Source organism: Saimiri boliviensis, chromosome 21 (assembly GCF_048565385.1).
Source record: "Saimiri boliviensis isolate mSaiBol1 chromosome 21, mSaiBol1.pri, whole genome shotgun sequence".
NCBI classification, from domain to species: domain Eukaryota; kingdom Metazoa; phylum Chordata; class Mammalia; order Primates; family Cebidae; genus Saimiri; species Saimiri boliviensis.
This window is the reverse complement of record NC_133469.1, coordinates 8233074-8245717: the sequence shown is the minus strand read 5'-3', so window position 1 is coordinate 8245717 and position 12644 is coordinate 8233074. Positions and strand designations below refer to the sequence as shown.

The 12644-nt window shown below is 46.2% G+C and overlaps 1 protein-coding gene across 1 annotated transcript in view; it reads right to left on the bottom strand.

Moving 5' to 3' along the window:
* The window catches only part of MOV10L1 (Mov10 like RNA helicase 1), a 66573-nt gene that overhangs the window by 13156 nt on the left and 40773 nt on the right, over positions 1 to 12644 (bottom strand). Inside the window, exons 14-19 of the mRNA XM_003932771.3 lie at positions 9819 to 9877; positions 9247 to 9347; positions 6475 to 6577; positions 5452 to 5630; positions 4472 to 4618; positions 3198 to 3319 (exon numbers count right to left, since the gene is read on the bottom strand). Coding sequence (XP_003932820.1) covers positions 3198 to 3319; positions 4472 to 4618; positions 5452 to 5630; positions 6475 to 6577; positions 9247 to 9347; positions 9819 to 9877 — 711 coding nt within the window. The remainder of the gene's footprint in view (positions 1 to 3197; positions 3320 to 4471; positions 4619 to 5451; positions 5631 to 6474; positions 6578 to 9246; positions 9348 to 9818; positions 9878 to 12644) is intronic.

Here is a 12644-nt window from a genome sequence, read left to right as displayed (position 1 = left end):
CACCTGGCCAGAGGGAGGAAGGCCACAGGTGTCAAGAGGGTCCGCTAAGCCACATCAGCACCTGGTGCTCTGCACGCAGAGTCTGTTTCCGGAGATGCGGAGGGAAGAAGGGGCGAGGGGTGGGGCGCAATACACAAGCGCCTCCTGGGGGCAGCTCATAGGAAGCGCCGCAGGCTCCTGGCCTGCTCTCCACCTGTGTCTCACTCCTGTGATTAATCAAAATGCCCAGGTTTGAGTCCTGACTTCCCCTCTCTGAGTCTCCACCTCCCACGTGTCCCTCAAGAGGCGGGTGAGGCGAGAGCAGCTGAGCCGGCCGCTGTAAAGCAATGGGAGCAGGCCTGGTCGGGCAGGCGGCCACAGATGGCTCATTTCCTCTTGACTCATCCTTGTGAGCCATACTTAGCTGGGCACTGCCCAGCCTTGCCATGGCAACAGGCTGAGGCCCCAGGAGCCACTTACTAATCTGAGGTGCCATTAAGAAAATAGGGTCTCTAGAATGGCTCCCCACAATTCTGTCCCGTGCTACAAACTCAGTGAGGTTCCCAGCTAGAGAGCAGCCCCTCCTGGCAGGAGCCTGTCCGGCTCTCCCTTCTCTGTGTGTCCAGGTATAACAAGGGAGGTGTAAGGGTACAGAGTCCACAGCATTGCTGATGGACAGGGTGGGGATTTTGCAGGAAGGAGTCGTCAGATGCGACTGCCAGGCCTGTGGCTCAGCCCCCACAGGAGAAGCTGTGGAGCTCTTGGCATGGGAAGGCCGCGGGACTGAGAGCAGGAGCTTGCTTGGCACACTGTCTGCTTCTAGAGTGCAGAGGAGCCACCCCATATATGGCCACGAGCTGAGGAACAGGCTCCCCAGCTTTCCTGGCTCACCCATCCCAGCAGCTTCTACTCTATGGTCAGGAGGCCTCAGTGGGGAAATGCTGTTGGGGCAGAAACAGGTCCTGACGCCCAAGGAAGCAGATATGGGACAGAGTTCTGGGCCACGCCAACAACTGACGGGACACACTTTGGGCCTTCTCACTGCTGAGCACAGGGTCTCCTGTCTCCAGCCCGGGACGTCAGGCAAATACATCACCTCTGAGCCTCTGGTGTCCCACTGTGGTCAGACCTGTGCTGGGGGTGGGCTCCTGCTCACAGCAGTGCTGGGCCCAACACGTCCTGCATCCACTCATGGTCAGCTGACACCTTTAACTTCAGGTCTGAATGTGTAAATCTCAAGACATGGATTTCACAAGTGACCCTGTGCACCACTCCCAGTGACAGATGCGGAAATCAGCACACTGCCATTTCCCCATCTCATGTCTCTATTTCTGTTGAAAAAAATTAACATGGCCAGGCATGGTGGCTTAAGCCTGTAATCCCAGCACTTTGGGAGGGAGGCCCAGGCGGGTGGATCATGAGGTCAAGAGATCGAGACCATCCTGGTCAACATGGTGAAACCCCGCCTCTACTAAAAATAGAAAAAATTAGCTGGGCATGGTGGCATGTGCCTGTAGTCCCAGCTACTTGGGAGGCTGAGGCAGGAGAATTGCTTGAACCCAGGAGGCGGAGGTTGCGGTGAGCCGAGATCGCGCCATTGCACTCCAGCCTGGGTAACAAGAGTGAAACTCTGTCTCAAAAAAAAAAAAAATTAACATTATGTATCTTTCCTAGAATGTAAGCATTTAGGTTTCAATTCTGTATTAACTGCAGTCACTTTTGCCAGATGACACTGCTACTTCTTTGCCCTCTGAAGACACCCAACCCGCTGCTCTAGCCACTGTCAGCCAGCTGACCCTGGGGCTTTTGCAGCTGGGCTGCAATACCTATCCTGCTCCTGCACAAAGCATTTCTGAAACAGCAGCCTGCCCTGGCCGGTCGCCTCCTCCCACTACCTGAACATCAGCTCCAGGGTGCAGGGTCCAGGCTGTGCTAGCCCTGCCCCACCCCACAGAGCCCTCTGCAGCCCAGTGAGGCCTGGCTCTTCAGCTCTGGACCTTTGACTCATTGACACGCATGAACAAAAACAATCCCTCTCTTGTTCAGACCTGTGCTGTGCAACCGAGTAGCCACACACGGCTCTTGGGCACCGCACGGTGGCTGGTCTGAAATCTGACATGCTCTAAGTATAAAAGACATGGTGGATTTTGAAGATTTGAACCAACAAAAAAGTAAAGTGTCTCATCATTCATGTTTTACTAATCTCATGATGAAAAGACATCATGTATGTGAGTAAAATGCAGCGATTAGACCATTCATAACACATTGTGACAGGCGTGGTCGGCTGTGCCTCTGTTCCGTGTGGAGCTGACAGACCCCCAGAACCCACAGCACATCCAGGTGGGGACATGTGTGGGCCCAGGTGAGGCTCACCTCCTGTGGTCACCCACACGACCACTGTGACACTGGACACTGCTCAGGGTGACCTGTTTCTGGGCCATCAGGGATGGGCTTTCCTCAGAAGCCCTGGCTTCTTCCTCTCACCCTCAGCCCGTGCCCCCTACACTGCCTGGCTCTACTCACTGCGAGGAAGCTGCTTGCTGCCTCCCAGACCCCACCTCCCTGCACTGGGGTCTCAGAGTGCCTTGGTCCTCGCTTAGGCTCCCTGGGCTCGAAGCCCTTCCTCCCAGCCCCCAGGGAGGCCCACCTATGACAGCTGGCACCTATGCTGCTGCATCTCCTCCGCCTGTCTCCTCTGCAAAGCCCCCAGAGCCAGGGGCACAAATGGTCCCCGAAGATCTGACCTTACAGAGCTGAGCTGTTTCCTAAGTAGCCTGCCTCCCCATGCCCACTCCAAGTGACTCACTCTCTTGTTCAGAAGCCCTTCACTGGCTTCCCACTTCACCAGAGGTCAGTTCAAAGGCCCCTCCACGGCCCACCAGGCCCAGGCTCCAGATCTCCCCGTTACCACTCCTTTCCGGCCGCTTCTGCTCACAAGGCTCTGGCTCCACAGTTCCCTTTGCGGAGACCTCAGCGCTCTCCAACCGTAGGGCCTCTATCCACGCTGGTCCATCTGCCTGCCCATCCACTGTGGGCTCCTAAGAGTCCTTGGGGTCTCAGCCTTCCCGGCTCCATTCAAGCACAGCCTCTCACCCATAGCCCTGCCTCCCTTCCTGAGCACTGAGTCCCTGGGTCACCTGCCCCTCGGATGGAAGCTAGGAGAGAACACCAACCTCTGTCCTGGGAGACCCCATGCACACTCCACGCCCAGGGCTCACCTCACTCCTATTTGATAAAATAGCCCTGAGCTGCTGCACGTGGTGATGATTATCCGGAAGCGTGAGGCTTTCCAGATGTCTTCTCCATCTCTGCAATACGGTTTGATGGTATCAATAACTATCTGGGGGTAAAGAGGGTGGAGTTAGTTTACTTTTCCAATTACTAAGCAATTTTATAAACTGGATGGAATCACCAGGCCTAAAATAATTCCAAGAGGGAACCTTGCCTTCGTGCCACTTCTTAGTTACATCTAAGTCATAATTTAAGATTCTTTTTCTCAAAATATTTCATACTTATCAATCAATTCAGTCTATGTTTTAGAAACTCCAGAGCCACAAATATAACACATAGTCCCACAGATCCTTCCCCAAAACAACTTTGCACATTTCCTATTCAGTTTTGTTTTTGTTTTTTGAGTGGAGTCTTGCTCTGTCACCTAGGCTGGGGTGCAGTGGCATGATCTTGGCTCACTGAAACCTCTGTCGCCTGGGTTCAAGCAATTCTTCTGCTTCAGCCTCTCTCGTAGCTGGGATTACAGGCATGCACCACCACGTCCAGCTATTTTCAATGTCTTTTTTAAAAGTAATACTTCAGGCCGGGCACAGTGAATCAGGCTTTAATCCCAGCACTTTGGGAGGCGGAGGCTGGTGTATCACTTTTGGTCAGGAGTTCAAGACCAGCCTGACCAACATGGTGAAACCCTATCTCTACTAAAAATACAAAATTAGCTGGATGTGGTGGGATAAACCTATAATCCCAGCTACTTGGGAGGCTGAGGCAGAAGACTGCTTGAACCCAGGAGGTGGAGGTTGCAGTGAGCTGAGGTCACACCACTGCCCTCCAGCCTGGGCAACAAGAGCAAAAACTCCATCTCAAAAAAATAAGTGAATAAAAAACAAAAGCAATACTTCACCCTATAAGGAAACTAGCAACTTAAAATTTCTTTAAAGGGACATTTAAAGCCAAACCAAGGTAACTCTTTTAAAAAGAAACAATACACTTGGGGATTAAATAAAAGAGGAATATGATAATTTAACAACACTACGAATGCCCACGATAGGTCTGGTAACTCACACAGAGTGAGAATGTGATGAAATATTCAGGAATCAAACTCTACTACTTAGTGGTAAGAGAGGAACCAGGGCAGAGCCATTTCTCAAACACAGCTTTCTGTGGCAACTCTCTGCCCACCCCCCTACCCCCGCCCCCTTGGCATTTCCTACATTCCCGGGAGGGGTTCTGGTGCCCCTGCCTGCTTGCACTGAGGGCTTACCTCCTCAAACCTACAGGTGGCGTTCACCCGGACCATGGCGGCTGGCTGTAGCACTCTGCTCTCATGCAGCCGCAGACACACGAGGTCAGCAGCACTGTTGGAGGGCGCACAGACCAAAATCCGACTGTCCGGCAAAGCAAAGTGTACCTTCATCAAAGACACACAAAAGACCAAGGCTCAGGAACATCCATACTGCAAGGTGGAAACTAGGAGTCCAACCTCAGCACGCACATTTGCGTGCAGGGACTCAGCTGCGTGGGCTCAGATGCTAGCCCCCAACCCACTGAGACCCAGGCACGGCTCTGCCTCATCACTCTGCTGCCAAGACCTGGGTTAGGTGGGAAAGTTCTCTGCACTCTCTAAGATTCTAAACCACTTTCCAGGGCAAACAGTCAGATTAACCTGCACACATCTGGCGTGCAATACAATTCTGCACTCAACCTGTTTGCCAATTTGAATCCTGAATCACACTAAATGTGGATGGTCTTCAACTGACGATGGTTTGACTTTATGATGGTGTGAAAGCCATCCCCAGTCAGCCTGCTTCTCAACTTACAAGTCATACCTTGATGAATCCAATTTACAATGCATCTCTTTGGTCGTAACCCCATCAAAAGTCAAGAAGCATGTATATACAATATTTTCATAAACTTAACTTCCATTACAAATGAAGAGATCTAAAACTTCTGCAGAACGGTGGCTATAGCTACTATAAGGGTAACTTCTTTTCTGCAGCAAAATTTCATGATTTGGTAGAATAGTTTACTAGGCTAAAAATGAGTTTCCTTCTAAACCTATGAAATAAGCTTTTAAATCCCTATATATCCACATAAACAGACTTAATATTATGAAATAACTGGTATTTCTCAAGCTCTTTACAACTTTCAGATTCTATAATCTAGACCCACTTCCTGAAGACACAGATGACATGCGTCAACAGCAACACAGAGCCACAACCCCTGTAGCGCTGCTGTCCTTACCTGTAAAACAGCCTCTATTATTGTCACGGTCTTTCCAGTCCCAGGCGGTCCAAAGAGAATATACGGGAGGGGACGGCAGTCACCACTCAGAATCCTTCTAACTGCCAACTTCTGATTTTCATTTAGCACTGGATTGAAAAACTCCATCTTTCTTGCTTCAGGGGTCTGAATTTCATTTACTGTATTCAAAGTGGAGAAAGTTTCAGTGAGTTCCAAATAGCTCACAATAGCTGTGGACACGTCTTCACTTAGGTCAGGCAGCAGCACAGCTGTGCAAAGGCCAAAACAGCCACAGACAGGGAGCAGCTCCTCAGTCTGACTGTGGGTAAGACATGCACAGGGCATTCCCTTTAATAATCTGTCTGTACTTTATTTTTTTTTTGAGGTGGTCTGGTTCTGTCACCCAGGTTGGAGTACTGTGGTGTGATCTCCGCTGACTGCAACCTCTGCCTCCTGAGCTCAGGAGGCAATCCTCCCATGCCAACCTCTCAGGTAGCTGGGACCACAGGCACCCGCCACCACCCCTGGCTAATTTTTTGTACTTTTTACCAGAGACAGGGTTTCGCCATGTTGCCCAGGCTGGTCTGGAATTCCTGAGCTTATGTGATCTGCCCACCTCAGCTTCCCAAAAGTGTTGGGATGACAGGTGTGAGCTCCGTGTTCAACCTGTCTGTGGTTTGTTAAGGAGTCAGGAGAACTAATACAGCTTCTGAGAGGAAAACAACAGGCTGTCAACTGATTCTGCTGCTTTAGAGATCACCCTCAAATATTAGAAACTGGATTTAAAAATGTCCATCTCTGAAAAGAGCACCTGGAAAAAACAATCCAGAAACTAAAAGTCTTCTTAAAGTATCTAACCTAAAACAACAAGTCTCCAGTCAAGGTGGAGACAGCAGCTGCCTGTCACAGGCCACCCGCCTCCGGACTGTTCTTCCTTTCCATGAGAGCCCATTCCTCAAAGCCCCCGTTTTCCAGGCATGAGTCTCTGAGTTGCTCTTCTCCTGGTCCCTCACCAACACGTACCCAAATCACTTATGTCTGCAGCAAAGGGTGCCGGCAGGTCCTGATCACCAGCATGCCTCTCCCTTGTTCCATGTTTAGCTTGGTCTTTCCTGGTTTTCCTATCCTAGAAATCATCATGCAGAGAAATGGTTTAAAAAAACAGCTCAGTGTTTACACTGGCTTGGCTGAAAGAGCAAACATAAACATCTAGTGTTCTGCTTATTATATTTATTTAACAGCTCTTTGGATGGATCACAGGTCAGACTCTTTGAAAAATAAAAAGCTGCTAAAAAGAGTTAAGTGTTTTTTTGAAATTGCTTTTAGAAATAAATATAAATAAACTAAAATTTGTGACGATGAAACCAAAGCACAGGACTAAATTTTACTTTACTAATATTGTCTTCCCTTGGTACATCCTACCTGCTTTCCAGGCTGGACAGTGGGGAACCTGCAGGGAATGGTCAAGGGTACAGCTCAGGGCTCTGGGTCTCCCGGGGACAGCCTCAGCACGACCTCACTGCTCTCACACCTGTCATCCCAGCACTGTGGGAGGCCGAGGCGTGCAGATCCCTTGAGCCAGGAGTTCAAAACTAGCCTGGGTAACATGGTGAAACCCTGTTTCTAGCAAAAATACAAAAAAATTAGCCAGGCAGGGTAGCACGCACCTGTGGTCCCAGCTACTCGGGAGGCTGAGGTGAGAGGATCACTTGACCCCAGGGGGCAGAGGCTGCAGTGAGTGGAGATTGTGTCATTGTACTCCAGCCTGGGTGAGAGAGACCCCATCTCAAAAGAAAAAAAAAAAAAGAAAAGAAAGGCCAGGTATGGTGGTTCATGCCTGTAATCGCAGAACTTTCAGAGGCCAAGGTGGGTGAATCACGAGGTCAAGAGATCAAGACCAGCCTGGCAAACATAGTGAAACTCTGTCTCTACTAAAAATACAAAAATTAGCTGGGTGTGGTGGCACTTGCCTGTAGTCTCAGCTACTCAGGAGACTGAGGCAGGAGAATCGCTTGAACCCAGGAGGCAGAGGCTGCAGTGAGCCAAGACTGTGCCGCTGCACTCCAGCCTGGGGACAGAGCAAGACTCCATCTAAAAAAAAAAAAAGATCCTGCACAAGAATTGGTTTTGTGTGTGTTTAACATAAGCGGCATGTGTCCTGAACCAATGGGATTTTCAATTTTTTCAGTACAATCTGTAATTCACAGCTTTGCACATCTATCTTTGTTAAATAACTTCATTACTTTTATAGGATAAATTCTGGAATCTGTAAAATCAAAAGTTCTGTGGCCAGGCGTAGTGGCTCACACCTACAATCTGAGCGCTTCAGGAGGCTGAGGTAGAAGGACTGCTTGAGTCCAGGAGGTCAAGGTTGCAGTGAACCATGAGTGCATCACTGCACTGCAGTCAGGGGAACAGGAGGGAAAAAGTTTCACATTAAAACACTTAGACACATTGCCAAGTTTTAGTCTAAAACAAGCTTGTCCAACCAGCGGCACATGGACTGCATGTGGCCCAGGACGGCTCTAAATGCAGTCCAACACAAATTCGTAAACTTTTAAAAACATTATAAGATTTTTTTTGTGATTTTTTTTTTTTTAAGCTCATCAGCTATCATTAGTGTTAGTGGATTTTATGTGTGGCCCAAGACAATTCTTCTTCCAATGTGGCCCAGGGAAGCCAAAAGATTGGATAGCCATGGTCTAGATAACCTCTGCTGCTTCATTCATTGTATTTTCCATGATCGTGTAGGAATTCTAAAACTATTATGTCTGCATTTTGTGGGAGGAACTATAAAATGGTAAGTGTTTTTGAATATTAGATATAACTTAAAACTTCATGTTATACATTGAAAACATGCTAATAAAACCCAATTTGAATAGCACAGAGTAAGTTGGAAGCTCCACCATGGCATGGATGATTTTCTTGTTACTAGAAACACAAAGATAAATAAAACTACTTCTATTGTATTCACAAAAATATACTGAGAGCCTAGGACAATACCTGACATGCAACAGGAGCTACATTATTATTTATGGAGTGACCGGACTGTAGAAGTTTTTGTAAAATATCTTTGGAACATTCATGAAGTTTGAAAATGTTAATTTGCGGGCTGTGTATCCTTCCAGACATTGTCTATGCATATACAATCACATAAATGTACCTGAGTATACACATAAACCATATAATTAAAAAATAAAACTCTAAGGCCAGGCACGGTGGCTCATACCTGTAATCCCAGCAGTTTGGGAGGCCGAGGTGGGTGGATCATGAGGTCAGGATTTCAAGACCAGCCTGATCAACATGGTGAAAATACAAAAATACCTCTACTAAAATACAAAAATCAGCTGGGTGTGGTGGCACGTGCCTGTAGTCCCAGCTATTCGGGAGGCTGAGGCAGGAGAATCGCTTGAGCCCAGGAGGCGGAGGTTGCAGTGAGCTGATATTGCACCACTGCACTCCAGCCTGGGTGACAGAGTGAGACTCCATCTCAAAACAAAACAAACAAACAAACAAATAAATAAATACATAAAATAAAACTCTAAGATCATATAAACATCTGTACTTTGCTTTTCCCACCTAATATATTGCAGCCATCTCAGCCCTACATCTTATCCCTTGCATATAAACTTTACACTAAATTTATTTTGTGAATATTTGTTTGTTTTATTTTAACTGCAATTTTGAGTTATTTGCAAACCGCACTGCTCTAATAGTCCAGTCAACTGAGCGCTAATAGGCCAAGAAGGAAATTCCCATCACCTGCATAGAGATAGTAACGCCGCTGAGCACTACCTTTTGGCTGGTGGACTGTTCACTGTTTTTGGTGTCTTGTGCGTGGTTCCAATTTCCTGTCACTTGGGGAGACTGTAAAATAATTTCTTCTGGAAATAACACTTTCAAAACAACAAAAAAGGTAAGAGCATAGGTATAAATAACAAGCTTAAAAAATACTAATAGAGGCTGTTTATGGCTGACCCTAAAGTAATTAATATTCTATTTCCTTCCTTTCTTGATCTTTCTGTTATACTGTTTCTAAATTACATACAGCATTATTATTACTACATACTGTTCACCACAAAGTCATGTACTGGCCCATCTGTAAGAACAAAAATGAATTACATTTATGAGGGGAAAAGCAAGCAAGGTGAATTTATTTTCAGTTACTTAAACATGCTATTATTAATTGTTCACTAAGTGGAAATAGTAATAAAACACTAAAACTTCTTGATAGAAAATTTAAAACATGATAACAACGTTTATTATGACTGAAGAAATATAATATGACTATTTTACACAAAATTTTACATGAAGCCTATAAAAATACTCTGTGAAGATGTAACACTATCATTCTATAAAAATAATACCTTTTACACCTAAGTGGATGACTTGTTCAAGTGCAAAGTGACACCGTCTGCTTGTGGTCCTGCCAGAAGGAAAATAACAAAATAACTAAACTTACATTCAGATTTTTTTTTTTTTGAGACAGAGTTTCGCTCTTGTTACCCAGGCTGGAGTGCAATGGCGCGATCTTGGCTCACTGCAACCTCCGCCTCCTGGGTTCAAGCAATTCTCCTGCCTCAGCCTCCTGAGTAGCTGGGATTACAGGCACGTGCCACCATGCCCAGCTAATTTTTTGTATTTTTAGTAGAGGCGGGGTTTCACCATGTTGACCAGGATGGTCTCGATCTCTCGACCTTGTGATCCACCCGCCTCAGCCTCCCAAAGTGCCGGGATTACAGGCTTGAGCCACCGTGCCCAGCCACATTCAGAACTATTAAGGCTGGCATAAAGTAATGAAAATCTGATTATACAATCTTTAAGTCAATATAAAAAAAATCACAGCAACGATCCAACAATCAATGAAATAGAGAACAGAAAAACACTAGAGAGGCTGGGCACAGCAGCTCACACTTGTATTCCCAGCACTTTGGGAGGCCATGGTGGGTGGATCACCTGCAGGTCAGAAGTTTGAGACCAGCTCGGATAACATAAGGAAACCCTGTCTCTACTAAAAATACAAAAATTAGCCAGGTGTGGTGGTGGTGTAAGCCTGTAACCTCAGCTACTCAGGAGGCTGAGGCAGGAGAATCACTTGAACCCTGGAGGCAGAGGTTGCAGTGAGCTGAGATGCTGCCACTGCACTCTAGCCTAGGCGACAGAGTTAGACTCTGTTTAAAAACATTTTTAAAAAAACTACTAGAGAATATCAATAAAGCCAAAAAAAGCATGTGACAAAATCCCACACTCATTCTCTTTCTCTCTCTCCCCTCTCTTTCTTTCTCTCTTTCTTTCTTTTTTAAAGAGACAAGGTCTTGCTCTGTTGCTCAGGCTGGAATGCAGTGGTACAATCACAGCTTACTGAAGCCTCAAATTCCTGGGCCCATGTGATCCTCCCACCTCAGTCTCCCAAAGTGCTGGGATTACAGGTGTGAGCCACCACACCTGGTTCGTATCCATTCTTGATTAAAAACTCAGTAAAATAAGAATCTATCTCCTCAACCTGATGGAGGGCCACTATGGAACCTACAGCCCACACCGTACTAACTCCTTTAGGACTGAATGCCCTGCCCCTAACACCAGGAATGAAGCCAGTGCATCACTTCTCACCACTTCTATTCCACACTGGCACAGAAGTTCTAACCACTGTAGGAAGGCAAGGAAAAACAAATACAGGGCATCCAAATAAGAGGAAGAAGTAAAAAAGAATTTTTTTTTTTGGATGGGGTCTTGCTCTGTTGCTCAGGCCAGAGTGCAATGGTGCAATCTTGGCTCACTGCAACCTCTGCCTCCCAGGTTCAAGTGATTTTCCTGCCTCAGACTCCCAAGTAGCTGGGATTACAGGTGCCCACCACTATGCCTGGCTAATTTTTTAGCCAGGTTTCATTCATTAGAGATGGAGTTTCACCATGTTGATCAAGCTGGTCTTGAACTCCTGACCTCAGGTGATTCACTTTTTTTTTTTTTTTTTTTTTTAAGATGGAGTCTCCTCTGTTACCCAAGCTGGACTGCAGTGGCATTGTCTTGGCTCACTGAAACCTCCACCTCCTGGGTTCAAGTGATCCCTGTGCCTCAGCCTCCTGAGTAGCTGGGATTACAGGTGCCTGCCACCATGCCCAGCTGATTCTTTGTATTTTTAGCAGAGACAGGGTTTTCCCATGTGGGCCAGACTGGCCTCAAACTCCTGACCTCAGGTGATCCACCTGCCTCAGCCTCCCAAAGTGCTGGAATTACAGGCATGAAACATCGTTCCTGACCTAAAACTTTCTTTGAATGTGTAATTGTTTCTGTAGAAAATCCTACAGATTCTATGAAAAGCTTCTAGAGATACTAAGTTTAGGAGACTTGCAGAATACAAGATAAACATACAAAAATCAACTGCTTTTTATAAATACTAGAAACAAGCAATTGGAAATTTAAGTTCAAATTACTGTTTATAATAGCATTTAAAAAATTTAAATAGGGATAAATCTGAGAAAAAATATGCAAGACCTATATGATGAAAAGTATAACATATTGCTAAAAGAAATGAAAAAAGATGCAAATAAATGGAGAGAGATACCATTTCCAAGACTCATTATTATTAAGATTTCAATTCTTTTAAATCGACCTATAGATTCAATGTAATCCCAATCAAAATCCCAACAGGTTTTTTGTAGAAACTGACATGATCTAAAATCCATATAAGAATAAAGGAGATCTAGAATAGCCAGACAACTTTGAAAAGAAACAAAGCTAAAGGCTTGATATTACCTGATTTTAAGACTTATCATAGAGGCACACACTGTGTTTGTGTTCCCCCCTAGCTTCATGTGGTGAAACTTCATCCCCAATATGATGTTATTGGGGATGAGGAGTTGAGGCCTTTGGCAAGTGATTAGGTCATAAGGGTGGGGCCTCATGAATGGAATTAGTGCCCTTATACAAGGGAGCACAGAGAGCTCTCTCATCCCTTATGCTGTGTGAGGACACAGGGAAAAGACAGCTGCCTACCAACCAGGAAGCAGCCTCACTAGGACACTGAACCTGCTGGTGTCTGGACCTTGGACTTCCCAAACTACAGAGCATGAGAAATATATTTTTGTTGTTTCTAAGCCATCCTGCCTATGATACTACGCTATTGCAGCCTGATAGACTAAGACAGACAATAAGACCCTGTACTGTTTGTGTCAAGACAGACAAGTGTACCAACG